The following is a 15,955-nucleotide window of genomic DNA, read 5'->3' as shown; positions in this document are numbered from 1 at the left end:
ATAGGTGTAGCTAATAATTTCTACAGGCGTTTTTTAAGATAATATTGTCATTTTTCAAATTTAACATAAATAAGTTGACTTTTCTTGTATTACATTTTCAGCTTATAATGTGTCACTTAATATGTGCTTTTTGGATGTAAAGCAGTGATGGTTCCAGTATACATTGCTTTAGAGTATGAACATTTTATGTATTAATATGTCACTGTGGAAAAACAAAAGCCATGACTCCAGAGCTGCTGATAGGATGGCATCTGCTGTGGATAAACATCTGGGAACAGGAGGAAAGACTATTCTGCTTCAGGAGAATTAGGCTCTGTCTAGACTGAGGATTTGACCTGATTACAGCCATTACTGGCTGACAGAAAGTATCCATTGATACAATCTGTAGAATAGATAGGCAAAGCTGCTGCTTCAACCTGTAGGACTTGCCAAACTAAAACTCCACCTCATCATGCAAATAGGATTTTGTGCCTTTATATTCAGGATTGTCCCAGACTAACTACAGCAAAACCCCTGTAATTTTCACATCCATGTTTTGGCAAGGGCACCAAGGACACAAAATAGAGGAAAATGTCGTATAAATGCAACTTGGAGCAAATAAAATAAACATTTATCAATAAGCTAGTCAGAGAAACACGGGACACTAGTAATTTAAACTTCTGCTACAAACTCAGACACAGGATCTGTTTGGCTTAAGATCCGTAAGCCAGCTCATTGCCACGAGAAGATTTTACTAGGTTGAGATGATTTTGCAAACCAATAAAACAAGGCTTTTCTAGTAGTTAATACTTGTAAGGTGGTTGGGGTTTTTTTATTAGAGTCCAAATAATTAAGTGTTGAACATGTATGTATTAAGACCTGAAACTACTGTATTTTAAACTCGTGTAATACTAATTTCTCTTTAGTGGTGGTTAGCATTTGATGTTTAGTTTTGTTCAAGACATATTATTTAAATAACATTTTATTTAACTTTTACAGGAGAATTTGCAGCAGTTGATCATGATGTCTTTGCCAAATGTATTAATAATTGGCAAAAATCCTTTTTCCGGTAAGTTTATTTTTAACTAAGATGAAAATTTACATTGATGTAATAACTTGTATTATTTCACGGGAAATGTAGTTCATATAGGATTGTGCCTTTCAACAGAGGATTGTGTAAATACCTCTAGCAAATCAGTGGTTTAATAATGATGAATAACATATTTTTTTTGTTCACACCAAAGGTCCACACTTCACAAAAATGTGTTCTGTCCAAACTTCGGCACTGGCTGTCATTAGGATTTATAATGAAATGAAGGGGTATTTCCCAGCAACCAGTGAGCCACTGATACCACAAAGTATTAAGTTTCATGTATTCCCAGCTACTATGCTTTCAACTTTCTTTACCTAAGCCACCCCTGAGAAAACGGGCAGTTCAGTGCATCTCACTTGATCCAACTCCTAATCCTTGTTTTTTCTTCCCCAAAACTCTCCTGCTTCTTCATGGTTACCTGTAAAATATTGCAGTTACCTTCTTGCTTTCTCCCCTGAACTGATACTGTCTTCTCCATGCTCCCACCTTCTCTGCTTCCAGCTCTGACAATTGCAATTTTCAGACCAAGAAAATTAGCCTCTATGGACCCAGCTGACTATCCACAGCTACTTGGGAATCTGCACCATGCTCTCAATTCCAGAAGCACGGAGCAGACACACCTGGCCTGCATGGAGCCACTATGGATTGGGCAGAATTTATTTACTTGGGTCTAATGTGTTCTTCTTCTGATGTTCTAGCACCTCAGCAGAGAGGTTAGGAACTACTCTAACAGGCTGTGTAGCTTCCCCTGGCTTCTTTTATTTATTTAAGATGTCTTACATGCTATGCTTCTGTGTATGTGAGACAAGATTTTTCTCATGAGCAAGAAGAACCATCTGTGTTACCTCGCTTTTCAATTCCAGGGTTCATAATGTTGATACCTTCCATATCCCATCTGCATATATCCCATTTCTGTAGGTATCTTGATTTAATATTTTTTTTTTGTTTTTACTTTCTGCTTTTGGATATTGCTGCTTTTGCTTCTGAGGTCACAGTCTTTTAAGTTTTTATATGTGTAGATGTTGTAATCTATCATATGCACCAAGAAGTGTGAATGTGATCTCTTCTTCTGCAAAAGAATAGAATGTTTTGAATCCAGACTTTCTTAAGGTTTTCAAAAGACTCCATGGATTTGCCTAGAGACCAGATTTAGTAGAAAAACAGATTTAAAAATACAGGTCATGGGTTTGTTTTTGTAGCGATAATTTAGTATTCAATTGTACACATGAAAACCTATGCTTTGGTCATTAAAAAGAAAACTTCCTGTTTTGGGACCTCAGCTAAGTATGTAGGTTTTGTGGTTTGGCAACTGGAACCTCTGGTGGCGTATGCATCACTCTCCTGTGGGGCTGTTGTTGGATTTGTGAGAAAATACCAACTCTACTGTAGCACAGCCCACGTATTAAAATAATTTGTTATGTACAGAAAATACTCTTGAAGATTCAAGTTCCTGTCCGAGTTCATCCTGAAGTTGGATCTGAATCAGAAGGTAGACCTGTTCCTCTGCGTTCCATCCAGACCCTTTCCTGTTTGAAAGTTAAGACTGCTCTTGCTGTCTCACCATGAAGAGGACCTCATCCCTAGAGGGATTTTTAAGATTTTTTTCTTTGGTGGGCGAGTGTAGTGAAATCAAACCTCAGTGACCGGTTGAGAGACTTGATGTGTAAATCTGATTGCATCAAGGCAAGGTCCCGTAGTACAGTTTGATTCTCTGATAACGATTAGAATTTGGTCCACTAAAGCTTAGGCTGTAGCTGTACTTTTTCACAGGAATGTCTCCCAGTTTTCCCCTACTTTGTGCTGACAGAATGATTAGTAGGGATATACCAGAGGATGACAAATTGCAGAAGGCAAGGGCAGATAAGATTTCAGGAAGAAAAACGTGTTTGGCTGTATCAGAGGCAGTTGGCTAATTAAGGACAATGCAGATAGAATACTGGATTTGAGCTTTGGTGAAAAAGAGGTCATCAGAGACTTCATCAAGAAACATTTCAGTTGAGCTAATTGGCAGGAAGCCAGTTTGAGGAGAAAACTGCAGAAGAGCTAAAGCCTGTCATTGTAAATGTTAAGTTAAATTACAGAGGAAAAGGAGAAAGAAGATAATGATGAGGCAAATGTTCTTTAAGGAGGAAGAGGAAAGATGATAAAACCAGTTCATATTTCTGAGGGAGCAAGTGAGGGGAGGATGGAAGGCTACAGAGGACATGAAAGTCAGGGATAAGCATGAGTGCAGGGAAGATGAAAGTATAGGGAGAAAGTTCAAGCAGTGAGTTGGAGGATGTAAAAGAGAATGATCTTTCTGTATTGGGTGATTCAGAAATAGGAAGAAAACCACAGAAGATGGTTGGTAGCAGTGGAAATTCAAGGTCATTCAATGTTTTGCCATGCTGCTTCAGGGAATACGTGGGAGACACATGAAAACAATACTCAGGTAGACTTTTGAAAGCCAGTTGGGAGATGCTGAAGCCATGTGTAAATGAGCATCCAAAGAGGAGGTCAGGCATTGCTTTAAAAATAAAATTGTAAAATGTGACAAATTTATTGACATAAATTAATGTAGGATATACTATGTTGGGATGGATTCCTTCTATTACAATATTCCAATTAGCCTTTATTGATTAAAGAGTTAGCCAGATGGAATTCCCCTTCTTTAGCTGAAATAGCATCCCTTCTGATCTTGGTTTCTCTTTTGATGTAGAAGACTTCACAGCTTGAGTCTTCAGGATAAAAGTCTCCCATTTGAGTTAATATTCTTTGTAATGTATCTACTTGACAACCTCTTTTGAAAAACTTAAACATTGCACGTTCATTGGGATTATATGTATATCCTAAAAGCAGCAGGTTGAATCTATGTTGAAAAAAGGCTCTCTACTTAATACTGTAATGCACAGAGACCTCCTAAAACTGTGAGGAAGGTGCAGAAGCTCAGCATCTCTCTCTTCTCTGCTTTATGCCAGAAGGCTTGAGGCTTTACTAAGAGCTAGTCAAAATCATTAAGAATTATGTATACTTCTAGGTTTTTTCCCCCGTTTTCTTTTTGGTTTCCTCTTTTGATCAAGATTAAGTCATATCTTTAACTTTTTGAGAAGGATTTTGCATTTGCTTCACTTAAAAGATATTGTAATGGATCTAATCAAAGGACAGGTTTCCAAGTGCTTGTAAGTGAATAGTTATGTCTTTCTTATGTGAAGGTTCATCCAAAGTAGATTTAGTAGCCCAACATAAACAAAGATTGCAAACTGCCATTTCAGAAGGAAGGTTCTGGTTACACTGTGTTTTAGAAAATGTCTTATAATTATTTGAGATAATCTGTAATTAAAGAGCCCTTTAAAAAAAGGAACTTCAGTAACTTAAGTCAGGTTCAAGAACGCCTGAGCACACCTTACTGTGTGCTAGACATCCAGTGTGGTGTTTTGCTGTTTGGACTGGGAGTGGATCTTTTGTGATGGCAGCAGCTATACCAGCTGTATTGCAGAGTACATTTTCACAGAATAAAGGTCAGTTTTATAGCCAGACCCAACGTTACTATGTTTGATAGCATAGCTTTCATCTGCTTAGCTAGCAATGAAATAAACTATTGGCTGAAATCCAGAGTACATTGTAGAAAGGATGCTATTAGGACCCTTTTATTCCTAGACAGCCCAACAGCTAGTGTTTTCTGTTTTAGTAAAGCAAAATTATATACGACCATATAGAGTTTAAGACCGACTAGTGTAAGCTATTTTGCCATCCTTGATGTGTTTGCTTTATGGTATATTCTAGGTATAGCGTATATTTAGTAGCAAGATCAGGACTTTTTGAATGTAAAAAGTAAAAAAAACCAACAACTTTACTAATCTGTAAACAGAGTTTTTAAGCTTCTTTAGGGGATTAAGATGCTTAAGGCCAGATTTGAATACACTTTTTTTTTTTTTAGATGTGCAGATAAATGTCTAATACAGATACATGCAATAATTTAAATGAACTTGTCACCTAACTCTTACAGCTTGGGAGTGGCAAGTAATTTAAGCATGTTTGTTAATATCTTGAGATACCTGAGATTACAGTTGAAAACTTGATTGTAGTTCTCCAAAGTGCTTTTGAAAATATCACCCTTAAGTTTTGCTTTACTGAAAGGAAGGGGTTTTCTTCCACTTGAAACTATTAAGATGTTAAGCTATTTGTTAACAGTGAAAGTTGGCAGTTAAAAGGACTAAGCTGAATGCTGGAAAGATGAGGTTTTCTTGATCTTGTTTCTAACCTAAGTTAAATTACATGAAAATAACGAGACAACCTAATTTTTTCTGAAGGTAGGGAAAGAAATTCAAATTACTATTTTACATCTACCTTTTTTTTTTGTTTTGTTTTCTTCTTAGAGCCAGGTACTGAAGAAATAAAAAAGCTTCTCCTGCTTTTGCTTGGTTGTGCAGTTCAGGTAAGTTTAATATAAGTTTATATCTGTATGAAATGGTTTAAGTGTTACCAATCTCTTTTCTTGCAATTTTAATACCTGATAACATAACTTTGACCTTCCTTCCTCAAGTCGGTAATACTGCATTCCTTGAAAATCTGGCTATTCTTACAGATAAAATTGGAACAACTGTACACCTTTCATTTTATTGTATGAACATAGCAAATTGTGTATGAGGATTTCTAATAATTTATTCAGTGTAATATGGCTAATTTACCCAATATTGTAAAGAAAGGAGTAAAATGGTAAAGTACTGAAGTATTATCTTACTAATGTGTCTTATTGAAACCGTATCACATATTTAATACACTTTTTTTTAAAATGGATTTCTTTTTAGCAAAGTTTGTACCTTTCAGCTAATTAACCTGAAAAAATAGATCAGTTTTATGTTCTCAACAATTTAAATAAGCAACATGAGTATTAGAGGAGGACACTGAAAAAATACCTATCATAAAATTTTAATAAGTAGCTATTTTAAGAAACCTCTTCCTTTTCAATAGCTATTTTTTCTTAATCATGTTATTAGTGTTGACAGTTGTTATAATTACTCTAAAATGGTGTAAAACAAGTTTTTAGTCTTCAGTAAAAGTATTGGATAATAATTTAACAATGTGATCATTGTAATTTCAATTTTATAATTTTTAAGTCTTAGAAATACAAAAGGAGAATGAAATTACCTGTGATTTTATAGATGTGTATGTATATAAAATATTTACCTTTGTTTCAAGTGTCAGAAAAAAGAAGAATTTATTGAAAGAATCCAAGGTCTGGATTTTGACACCAGAGCAGCTGTGGCAGCCCATATTCAAGAGGTATATTGTAATTTTTGTGCTTTTTTTTTCTTTTTTTGAGCAGGAGTATGGTATCCCAAGAAGATTAATTGTATTTAGTCAAGAGCAATTAAATGAAACACATTATTTTTATATCTTACTGTTTTCAGTAAGCAAAAAATACCTTTATTTTATAACTTCATTCACAAAAAGATTTAATGATCAAGCTCTTTTGAATTACATTGTTAAAACAATACCAGGGAGCAAGTAGGTTGCTTCAGAAATTTCTTAGAATTACAGCAAATTTACTTTAGTGAAATTTTCATATGAAAATTTATTTTTTAAATAGAATTCAAATCCCATGTATGGGATGCATAATACATGTTCTGTCATGGGTCACCTCTTTACTTTTATTTTGCCGGAAGTACAAAGTACTGGGTTCAGGAAGAGTAACAAAAAAAAAATCCATAACATACAATTTAATCTGTTTTAATGTTTTTTTTCATGTCTTGTCTAGAGAATTTAACCTGTAGAGTTTCAGCTTTCTTTTCTTCCTTTCTACTCTCATAAGTTAAAGAGGATGGTTTTTCTCTTGCATTTCATTTCGTGTAGGTTACTCACAACCAGGAAAATGTGTTTGATCTGCAGTGGATGGATGTCATTGTGTTGACACAAGAATATGTTGAACCTCTTTTGAAAAATATGGCATTGCATTTAAAAAGACTTATAGATGAAAGAGATGAGCACTCAGAGGTATGGATGTGATTCATTGTCTAAGAGAAATGTAAGAAATAATTTTTTGAAAATTTTACAGCTTACTAATTTTGTAACTAGTAGTTTAATGTATGTTCTGTTAGTATATTTAAGGAAGGACATCTTACTGCCCAAAAGTAGTAACCACAGTATAAAACAACTTTAAGTAACATTAATCTGTAATTGAAAACAGAAAATCCAAAGCTGCATCAGCTGAGCTTTCCAGAAATCAGTAACCTATCAGTTTGCAAGCCTGTCACTGAAAAATGCCCGTTATGCTACTATGTCCTGTTGTACAGTTTTGAGTGAACTGGAGCAGAACCCATAGTAGGAGAGGAGATTTTACAAGCTTACCCTGAAGCACAATCATTGAACTGCATGAGAATCAAGATACGGAAATATATTTAATAAAAATGGCAAATTATGAATCTTCTTAGTGGTCTCAGATTTGCCCCACAGTAGAGTGAGGATATGCTAATGTTGCAGTTCTTCCACATATTTCGAAGTGACTTAAAAATACAAGAGGTCTTCACATTAGGATAACACCTTTATTTGTATAATGAAATAGGAATGTTCCTATAGGTCTGATGCTTTATTCAGTTGGCAAGGACACTGCTGCCCGCTGAGGAATACCAGTTTCTTCAGAAGTTTATATTTATCCTCACGTTCTAGGAATTCATGCCATTGTATTACCCAATCCATTTGAAGCACTGATAATTTTGTGGACTAAAAGTCTGACTTTGAGTAGTTGAAGAATAGCCAAACAGTACTGTAAAAGAGCTGTGGCTATTTGCTTTAGGTACAGAGGTTTATGTAGGGCTGCTCACTTCTCATATGGCAAATCTTTTCCATTATTCTTGCTTCATTTCAGTAAATTATTCTTGTTTCTGACATATAAATGGCTCTTTGAGTGCAATTCTGGGCTGACTCTCTCTCTCTCGCTCTCTCTCTTATTTTTTTAATTCCTTAGACTATCATAGAACTCTCAGAAGAACGGGACTGTCTCCGTTTTCTACCTCACGCGTCGGCAGCACAATCACCATGTGGCTCCCCCGGCATGAAGCGCACAGAGAGCAGGCAGCACCTCTCAGTGGAGCTGGCAGATGCCAAAGCAAAGATAAGGCGGCTTAGGCAAGAACTGTGAGTACATGGAGTCTGCAGACAAATTCTTCACTCTGTTAATTTACTTCACTGTTAAATTACAGTTTTGAATGCTGGTTTTAGTTACTGCACCCCAGGAAGCATATTTTTAGCACGTAAGTGTGTTTGTGGACCAGTACGACAAATACAGCTTTTCATCTGTATTTGTCTTATATTTGTATTAGGAATTCTATTGATGTTTAACTATAAACATGCTGAAATCAGTACATTAGTGCTGTGGTAATTTTGTACCTTTTGTATTCTCAACTTTCTGAAATACTGTGTTTGAGCAACCTCTTGAGCGTCTTACAGTACAGTAATAGGTTCTTTGTTCTACATAAATTATGGGGTGATACACTCAGAGCGGGTGCATGGTGCGGGCAGGTAGGGACTGGAAGTAAGAGATATGTGCTGACCATTCAAGGAGTAGTGACAAGTATGTGCATTTTTAGAAAGAGATAATTTTGCTGCCAATAGGAATCACTACAGCACTAAGTTCCCTGTTTCTTGTTGGAAATACAGTGAGCAGTAGTAATCTATGGTTCATTCGTGGTTGATGAAACATTTTAATTTGTTGCAGATAGGAGGAGAAACTATCATTAGAATAATTTCCTGTCTGCCCTGCCCCCCTCCATTGCTTTTTTCTGTGTAGAAGGTTCCTTGTCTGCACAACACTTTTTTATTCATGCTTCTCAATACTGTTCCACTTCTCTCTACCATGCCACTCTACAGAGAAAGATAGAAATTATGCAAACCAAACTCCTCTAAATCTCTTGACCCACTGCAAATCTGGATGCAGGGAAAAAGACTTCGAGTTTACTGGCAGGGGTGGTTATTTCTGCCTGAGGAATAATGTAGTTTGTAAAATGAGTCAATTTTACAGCTTGGATCAGTCATGGTTTCTTACAGTTTTCAACTTGCTATGTTCATGCAGTGAAAGAAGTGCTCTCCCCCTGGTGCTGACCCCTTAGCTAAGAAATATATTCCCCTCCTTCACCTCATCGAAGTACTGTGAAAAATCAGTCCCATTATAACAAAGATCTTTGTTTCTTTGTTTTTCATATTCTAATGAAAACCTTTTTTATCCCTTCTCTTTTATGAAGAAAGCTGATTCAGTATCAGTGGGTACTTAGGCTGTCTTCGTAGTGTAGGAACAAATTGCACAGTAGTGAAGAGTTATTCAAAGAGAAAACAATAGGCCAGTGGAGAATCTGTTTCTCCCCTTAGCAATGTGTCATGTTGTATTAGCAGAGTGAAGTATTTGCAATTTGAACTTAAAATACAGATGTGAAAGTTGGAGACATTCCATATATATATTGGAGCTTTCCTATAGTTTAGAAACAGCATCAATAAAGATTTTTAATCCAACACATCTTGTGGAGAGAGAAGACAGGTAAAATTAAATTAAAAGTTGAAGGTAGCATAAGTCACAATTATCAGCTCGCTGGTCTGCTCTTACTGGTCTGTTGATCAGATCATCTCTAGTTGGCTGGATTAAGTATCTGGTTGATTTACTCAGAGGATCCCCTCCCCCCACTACAACTTGGTCTTGGAAGGATAGAGGACAAAAAGATAGGGCTATTTTTTCTGATGTCTGTATTATTATGTATCTACTGAAATGAGCCCGCCCAGGATATTCTATAAACAGCTGCACGAAGAAAATTAGTGAAAAAATTGCTGTTATTAGTTTGACTGACAGTTAATAGATAGCCTAAACAGTGAACACTGGTATGTTCTGTATAATTTAGTACAATCCTCTCTAGTCTGTAGCTGAAGCATGCAATTAGGGCAACGGTGATGGCTGAGAACATTTCACATTTTGCACTCTTATTTGAGTTAAATTCATAAATAATTTTCCTTTATGTGTAGCAGTATATTTAAAATACTAGACTTTGATAAATTAACCCGTCTGTATCATCTGTTGGTATTAAATGCTTTGTGTATTTGATAAATTTTAAATTATATTCATTCCAGAGTTGAAAATATTCAGCTTAAAATTTATTTATAATCTGGTTTTGTTGATGAACCTTCATATCCTGTTCAATATATACTGAAGCTAATATAATTTCATACAAAAGGTCTGTAAGGATTGTTTCTCATTGCAGCACCATATACCAACACTTGGTTGCAAAACAACGATTTGAGATGCTTAATATAGAAACTCTAATTTTCTGTATTAAGTCCTCTCTGTTTCGGTATAGAAGAATAATATAGGAATATGAATGTTAATAGAGAAGTTATAGTTATCTAAAATACTACAGAATGCGTTTATATTTCTGAGTGGTTTCTGAACATTCATGTAGAGGGAAAGCTTTGCTATCTGCTGCAGACAGTGATGTTGCAGTGACCTATACCAGGATGAACCTTTGCGTACCTGTAGGCTGTGAGTGACATTTTTTGAAACAGTGCATGGTTGCAAAAAGGTCTTTCATTGTGAAATTGGCTCATTTTAAAAAACAACTCTTCTAATTTTGTTTAAAACAAATGTATTTTTTACTTGTATGATTAGACTGTATTATACGTTTCAGTCTATTAAACTATCTTACTTCCTCCTTTTCTGCTTCTGTTTCATTTCATACTTGAATTCCAAAATATTAAATTATATAGTAGCATATTTGAATATATGTATCTTTTAAGGGTATCCAATTTTGAATATGGCAGGGTTTTTTAGCAATTAATGCCATTTGTTCCGAGATGCAAATTTGATTTTGAACATTAGGTATTCTGTGTCTTTGAGAGTATTTTCCTTGCACTTACTCATTGTTCAATAAACTGATTTTTTGAGCATTGAGAAATAAATGTTAGCTGGAAGTTAAGAATGAAACCTGTAAGAACTGAAGTATTTGATGTAAAATTGTTTTTATTACAAATTTTTGAATAGACTAAAGCAGACACTGTGTTGTTTCCGTAAAATGAAAGTTCATTATGCATTTCGATTAAGCTGTATCTTCTTTTGATGAGTAAAGGCATCTGGAAACTTTAATGCTTCTCTGTAAGAAAAAGTAAAAATAGGAAAATATAAAAGTGCTTTTCAAATTGGCTTTACCTTATCTGTGACAGGATACATCAGTAGTCCTTGTCTGACTCCTGGAAAATATTTCGGTCTTCTGGATAGATGTTTTGAAATTATTCTAAGTTTACTTTTGGGTGTGAATCCCCAGGTACACATTCATGTGTATTGTCTAGGGTGTTTTATTAAAATCCCTTATCACATAAAAATCCTGTATTACACCCTGATGTTTTCTGTCCTGTGGAAGAAGAAATATTAGTGAACAACAATGTAAAGGACTACCAAAAATCTGGCCAAATTTGGAAGATTAGATACCGACTAAACCTAAAGAATGCCTAAAGCATACTGGCATGCCTAAGTTTTACACTCTGATGTCCATTAAATTCTGAATTAAAAAAGGGAAGTCTTCTCACAAGTCTCAGGTTGTTTTTTTTCCTCAAACAAGATGATAATTATCAAGTATTGTAGTTATATTTATTCATTTTGTGTTTTCTCTTTCAAGTGAGGAAAAAACTGAGCAGTTGCTTGACTGTAAACAAGAACTTGAACAGATGGAGACTGAACTGAAGAGACTTCAGCAAGAGGTATGGATTTTTGTAAATCTATTGTTTAAAATAAAGTGGGTAAAAAAAGTTGCCACCACCATAATGTTTCTTTTTTTATTAGGAGGAGTGCTTTCATGCATTCTTTTTTATTTTGCACTCTGAATGTGATCTTGCATAATTTATTATTTTATTTGGCCTTGTATGCTGGAAAAATATTCTGAATTAGGTTAGTATTTCTTCTGCATTTTTTTGTTTCCACATTCAAGCAATTTAGCACCAACATACCCCACAAGTGTACATATGCTGAATTTTTCCCAAGAACAATCCACTCAAATTTTGCCTGGTTTTCTTTATACTTTGAGTCTGTGTTCCTACTGAGGGAGAACATCTGATTAATTTCTGACTACGATATTATTCTTGCTTTTAATTTCTATATTGTCTGATTTTTCTAGAATATGAATCTGCTCTCAGATGCCCGTTCTGCCAGAGTGTACAGAGATGAATTGGATGCGCTTCGCGAGAAGGCAATTCGAGTTGACAAGCTTGAAAGTGAAGTCAGCCGGTATAAAGAGAGGCTGCATGATATTGAATTCTACAAAGCTAGAGTGGAGGTATATGAAGGAAAAGAAAATCTGAATAACTATCATTTTTTGTCTGCTGTGGCTTTTTCAAAGTTATTTTGATGGCTTAAACATTGGGACATGAAAATGGTATTAGAGCTTCTTGCTCTGGGATATCACACAGAATCACAGAATCTTAGGGGTTGTAAGGGACCTCTAAAGACCATCCAGTCCAACCTCCCTGCCAGAGCAGGATCACCCAGAGCACATCACACAGGAACATGTCCAGGCAGGTTTTGAATGTCTCCAGAGAACAACCTCTCTGGGCAGCCTGTTCCAGTGCTCTGTCACTCTCACAGGAAAGAAGTTTTTTCTGATATTTACGTGAAACCTCCTGTGTTCCAGTTTGCACCCATTGTCCCTTGTCCTGTCACTGGACATCACTGAAAAAAGCCTGGCTCTGTCCTCCAGACACTCGCCCTTAATGTATTTGTAAACACTGATGAGGTTGCCTCTCAGTCTCATCTTCTTCAAGAGACCAAGCTCCCTCAGCCTTTCCTCATAACGGAGATGTTCCACTCCCTTAATCATCTTTGTGGCTCTGTGCTGGACTCTTTCAAGCAGTTACCTGTCCTTCTTGAACTGAGGGGCCCAGAACTGGACACAATACTCCAGATGCGGCCTCACGAATGCAGAATAGAGGGGGAGGGGAACCTCCCTTGACCTACTAACCACCTACTTTCTAACACACCCCAGGATGCCATTGGCCTTCTCGGCTACAAGGGCACATTGCTGGCTCATGGTCATCCTCCTGTCCACCAGGACCCCCAGGTCCCTTTCTCCTACACTGCTTTCCAGCAGGTCAGCCCCCAGCCTGTACTGGTACATGGCGTTGTTCTTCCCCAGATGCAAGACTCTACACTTGCCCTTGATGAATTTCATCACGTTTCTCCCCACCCAACTCTCCTGCCTGTCCAGGTCTCACTGAACGGCAGCACAGCCTTCTGGTGTGTCAGCCATTCCTCCCAGTTTAGTGTCATCAGCAAACTTGCTGAGGGCACACTCAGTTCCCACATCCAGGTCGTTGATGAAAATATTGAATAGTACTGGTCCCAGTACTGACCCCTGAGGGACTCCACTAGTCACAGACCTCCAGCTAGATTTTGTCCCATTGACCACAACTCTCTGACTTCTTCCTTTCAACCAGTTCAGATATATTATAGTCTTCTGTGCTAAAGAACAGCTTTTTAGGTACAAGTTCCTGTGTCTAACACCATGCAGTTTCTTCTGAAGTCGGCAGTATTCACAGAATCACAGAATTACCAAGGCTGGAAAAGACCTTTATGATCATCAAGTCCAGCCTATGACCTAACACCACCACATCAGCCAGACCATGGCACTAAGTGCCACATCCAGCCTTTCCTTGAACACATCTAAGGACGGTGCCTCCACCACTTCCCTGGGAAGTCCATTCCAGTGTCTAGTCACCATCTCTGTGAGGAAGTACTTCCTAATATCCAACCTAAACCTCCCCTGGTGTAGCTTGAGACTATGCCCTCTTGTCTTGTTGCTAATTGCCTGGTAAAAGAGCCCAGCCCCCACCTGACTACAACCTCCCTTCATTTAGTTGAAGAGAGTGATAGGGTGCCCCCTGAGTCTCCTCCAGGCTAAACAACCCAGCTCCCTCAGCCTATCCCTATAAGACTTTCCCTCTAGTCCCTTCAGCAGCCTTGTTGCTCTCCTCTGGGCCTGCTCCAGCACCTCAATATCCTTCTTGAAGTGAAGGTCCCGGAACTGGACACAGTACTCGAGGAGAGGCCTCACCAGTACTGAGTACAGGGGGAGAATTACATCCCTGCTCCTGCTGGCCATGCTATTCCTGATACAAGCCAGGATGCCATTGGCCTTCTGGGCCACCTGGGCACACACCATAACTGTGAGCCAGCAAGACCAGTAAGCGCCTTCGTTTAGGATATATACTATGTATTGAGAAATGCAAGGAGGAATTATTTTAAAATATGCTATAAATGTAGTAACTCCTTTCTCTTCCTGTGGATCTCCTAAAGAAGGCATTTTTCTGAGTAAAGTGTTGCAGAAATAGTGGCTATACACAGAAATGAGTATAGGACAATGGCATTCCATGGATATACTAAAAAAAAGGTGCACTGACATCAAGCAAGAGAGAGACATACACTTCTGTTGTGAATTAGAAGTTTAGGAAAAAATAATCAACATGCAGGATCTTATTAGGCCATAATTCTGTAAATGGAAAATTTGTTGGGAAAATGCCTAGGTGACAGAATTTGTGAAAGAAACAATTACTTGTGGGAATGAAAACTGATGAAAGTTTGAAGAAACTTTCAAGGAGTTCAAAAATCCCACCAAAACCCCCTAGAAAAGCAGGGAGAACTTGAAATTAATGCTTGTTGGAAAATACTTTATATTGCCTAGATGTACTTGTTGAGATACTGGTATTAAACCCTTTCTTTAGGGTAAAAATAACCAAAAAGCAAAACCAAGATATTAGGCTAAACTCTAATACACAGTAGTGTTACATGACTTTTTTATTTGCTGTGGCCTCATGGAGTCACAGGCCTGGATTGGATCTCAGAAACTCATTTTGTCTTGCTTTAAAAAAAAAAAAAAATTGTATATCCATGCCATTCCAAATGAATGCTTCGCATTAATGGGTACTTTAAGACTCAAGTGAGGAAGTGTCTGCAGCCTGTGGTGTGTCACGTGTCCTCTCTCCTAGCTCTTTGTGCTCTGCAGCCCCACAGCAGTCTGTGTTACCAGGTGCTTTTTAGTTTCTCTGGGTTCTGTCTTAATTCTTATCTTCCTTAAAATGGAGTTCCTAAGACAGGATCCCATTCACTTGATTATGGTTTAACAGTTTGAATACACTGGAAAGATGACTTTTCTCCACATGTTCTAAAAGAGCAAATCCTAAGCAACATCTCAATTTTTAATCTGTGGTAACCTCCCTGGTATTGTAGTAATTATATCTGAAAAACGTCACAGTCCTAATACATACAGCATCCTTTGGAAGAGACTTCTTTTAAATTTTCAAAATTAGAACCTTTTAATGGATGTATACTGAAAAACTGCAAAGTAAAACCCAAATCTTTTTAATGTTCAATTGTAGATCCTTCATCCAGAACTTCTAATAATAGCTTTAGTCAGAAATAAAGCATGTCAGCTGACATGGGAGTTACTAGCTTTTTAATGGAAAATGAGATTAGTAGTTTTTCCGAGAGGACTACAGTGTAAAAAAGTTAACAAATGACTGTAGTGAGAGATAAGATGCATGGTGCAGATTTAAACATTGTTAAAAGGATTTTAGACATTTCTGAAATTAAAAAGCAAAACAAAACAAACAAACAAACCCAAACAAACAAACCCAAACAAAAACATGGCTTCCAAAACTTTTTTAAGATTAAGTGTTCTTAGCCTTGCTTGTGGAAATTCATTTTTTCATCTTGCTGTGTAATGTGAAATAATCTGATTAAATTTGAAGAAACTCCCTAAGATACACTAAATACAGACCTTAAAGGCTGTCATTGAAACATTTGTTCTTGAGAAGGCTCCACAGCTGCCTTTGCATGCAGCTTAAAAACAAAGGCTGGTCACTACTTGCCAGCTCTGGATCTTTTAT

At 36.9% G+C, this 15,955-nt stretch overlaps 1 protein-coding gene across 7 annotated transcripts in view; it reads left to right on the top strand.

Moving 5' to 3' along the window:
- Positions 1 to 15,955, top strand: part of CCDC88A (coiled-coil domain containing 88A) — a 74,423-nt gene that overhangs the window by 20,628 nt on the left and 37,840 nt on the right. For 6 of the 7 annotated variants that reach the window (XM_051616034.1, XM_051616033.1, XM_051616032.1 and 3 more), the window contains 7 exons: positions 979 to 1,048; positions 5,428 to 5,486; positions 6,251 to 6,334; positions 6,905 to 7,045; positions 8,016 to 8,185; positions 11,698 to 11,779; positions 12,193 to 12,351. In XM_051616034.1, the coding sequence (XP_051471994.1) occupies positions 979 to 1,048; positions 5,428 to 5,486; positions 6,251 to 6,334; positions 6,905 to 7,045; positions 8,016 to 8,185; positions 11,698 to 11,779; positions 12,193 to 12,351 (765 nt within the window). Of the gene's footprint in view, positions 1 to 978; positions 1,049 to 1,605; positions 1,786 to 5,427; positions 5,487 to 6,250; positions 6,335 to 6,904; positions 7,046 to 8,015; positions 8,186 to 11,697; positions 11,780 to 12,192; positions 12,352 to 15,955 lie in introns of those variants that run through there. The other variant, XM_051616030.1, reaches the window with a different exon arrangement.

Source organism: Apus apus, chromosome 3 (assembly GCF_020740795.1).
Source record: "Apus apus isolate bApuApu2 chromosome 3, bApuApu2.pri.cur, whole genome shotgun sequence".
NCBI classification, from domain to species: domain Eukaryota; kingdom Metazoa; phylum Chordata; class Aves; order Apodiformes; family Apodidae; genus Apus; species Apus apus.
The sequence above is the reverse complement of the archived record's forward strand: the minus strand, read 5'-3'. Positions and strand labels throughout refer to the sequence as shown.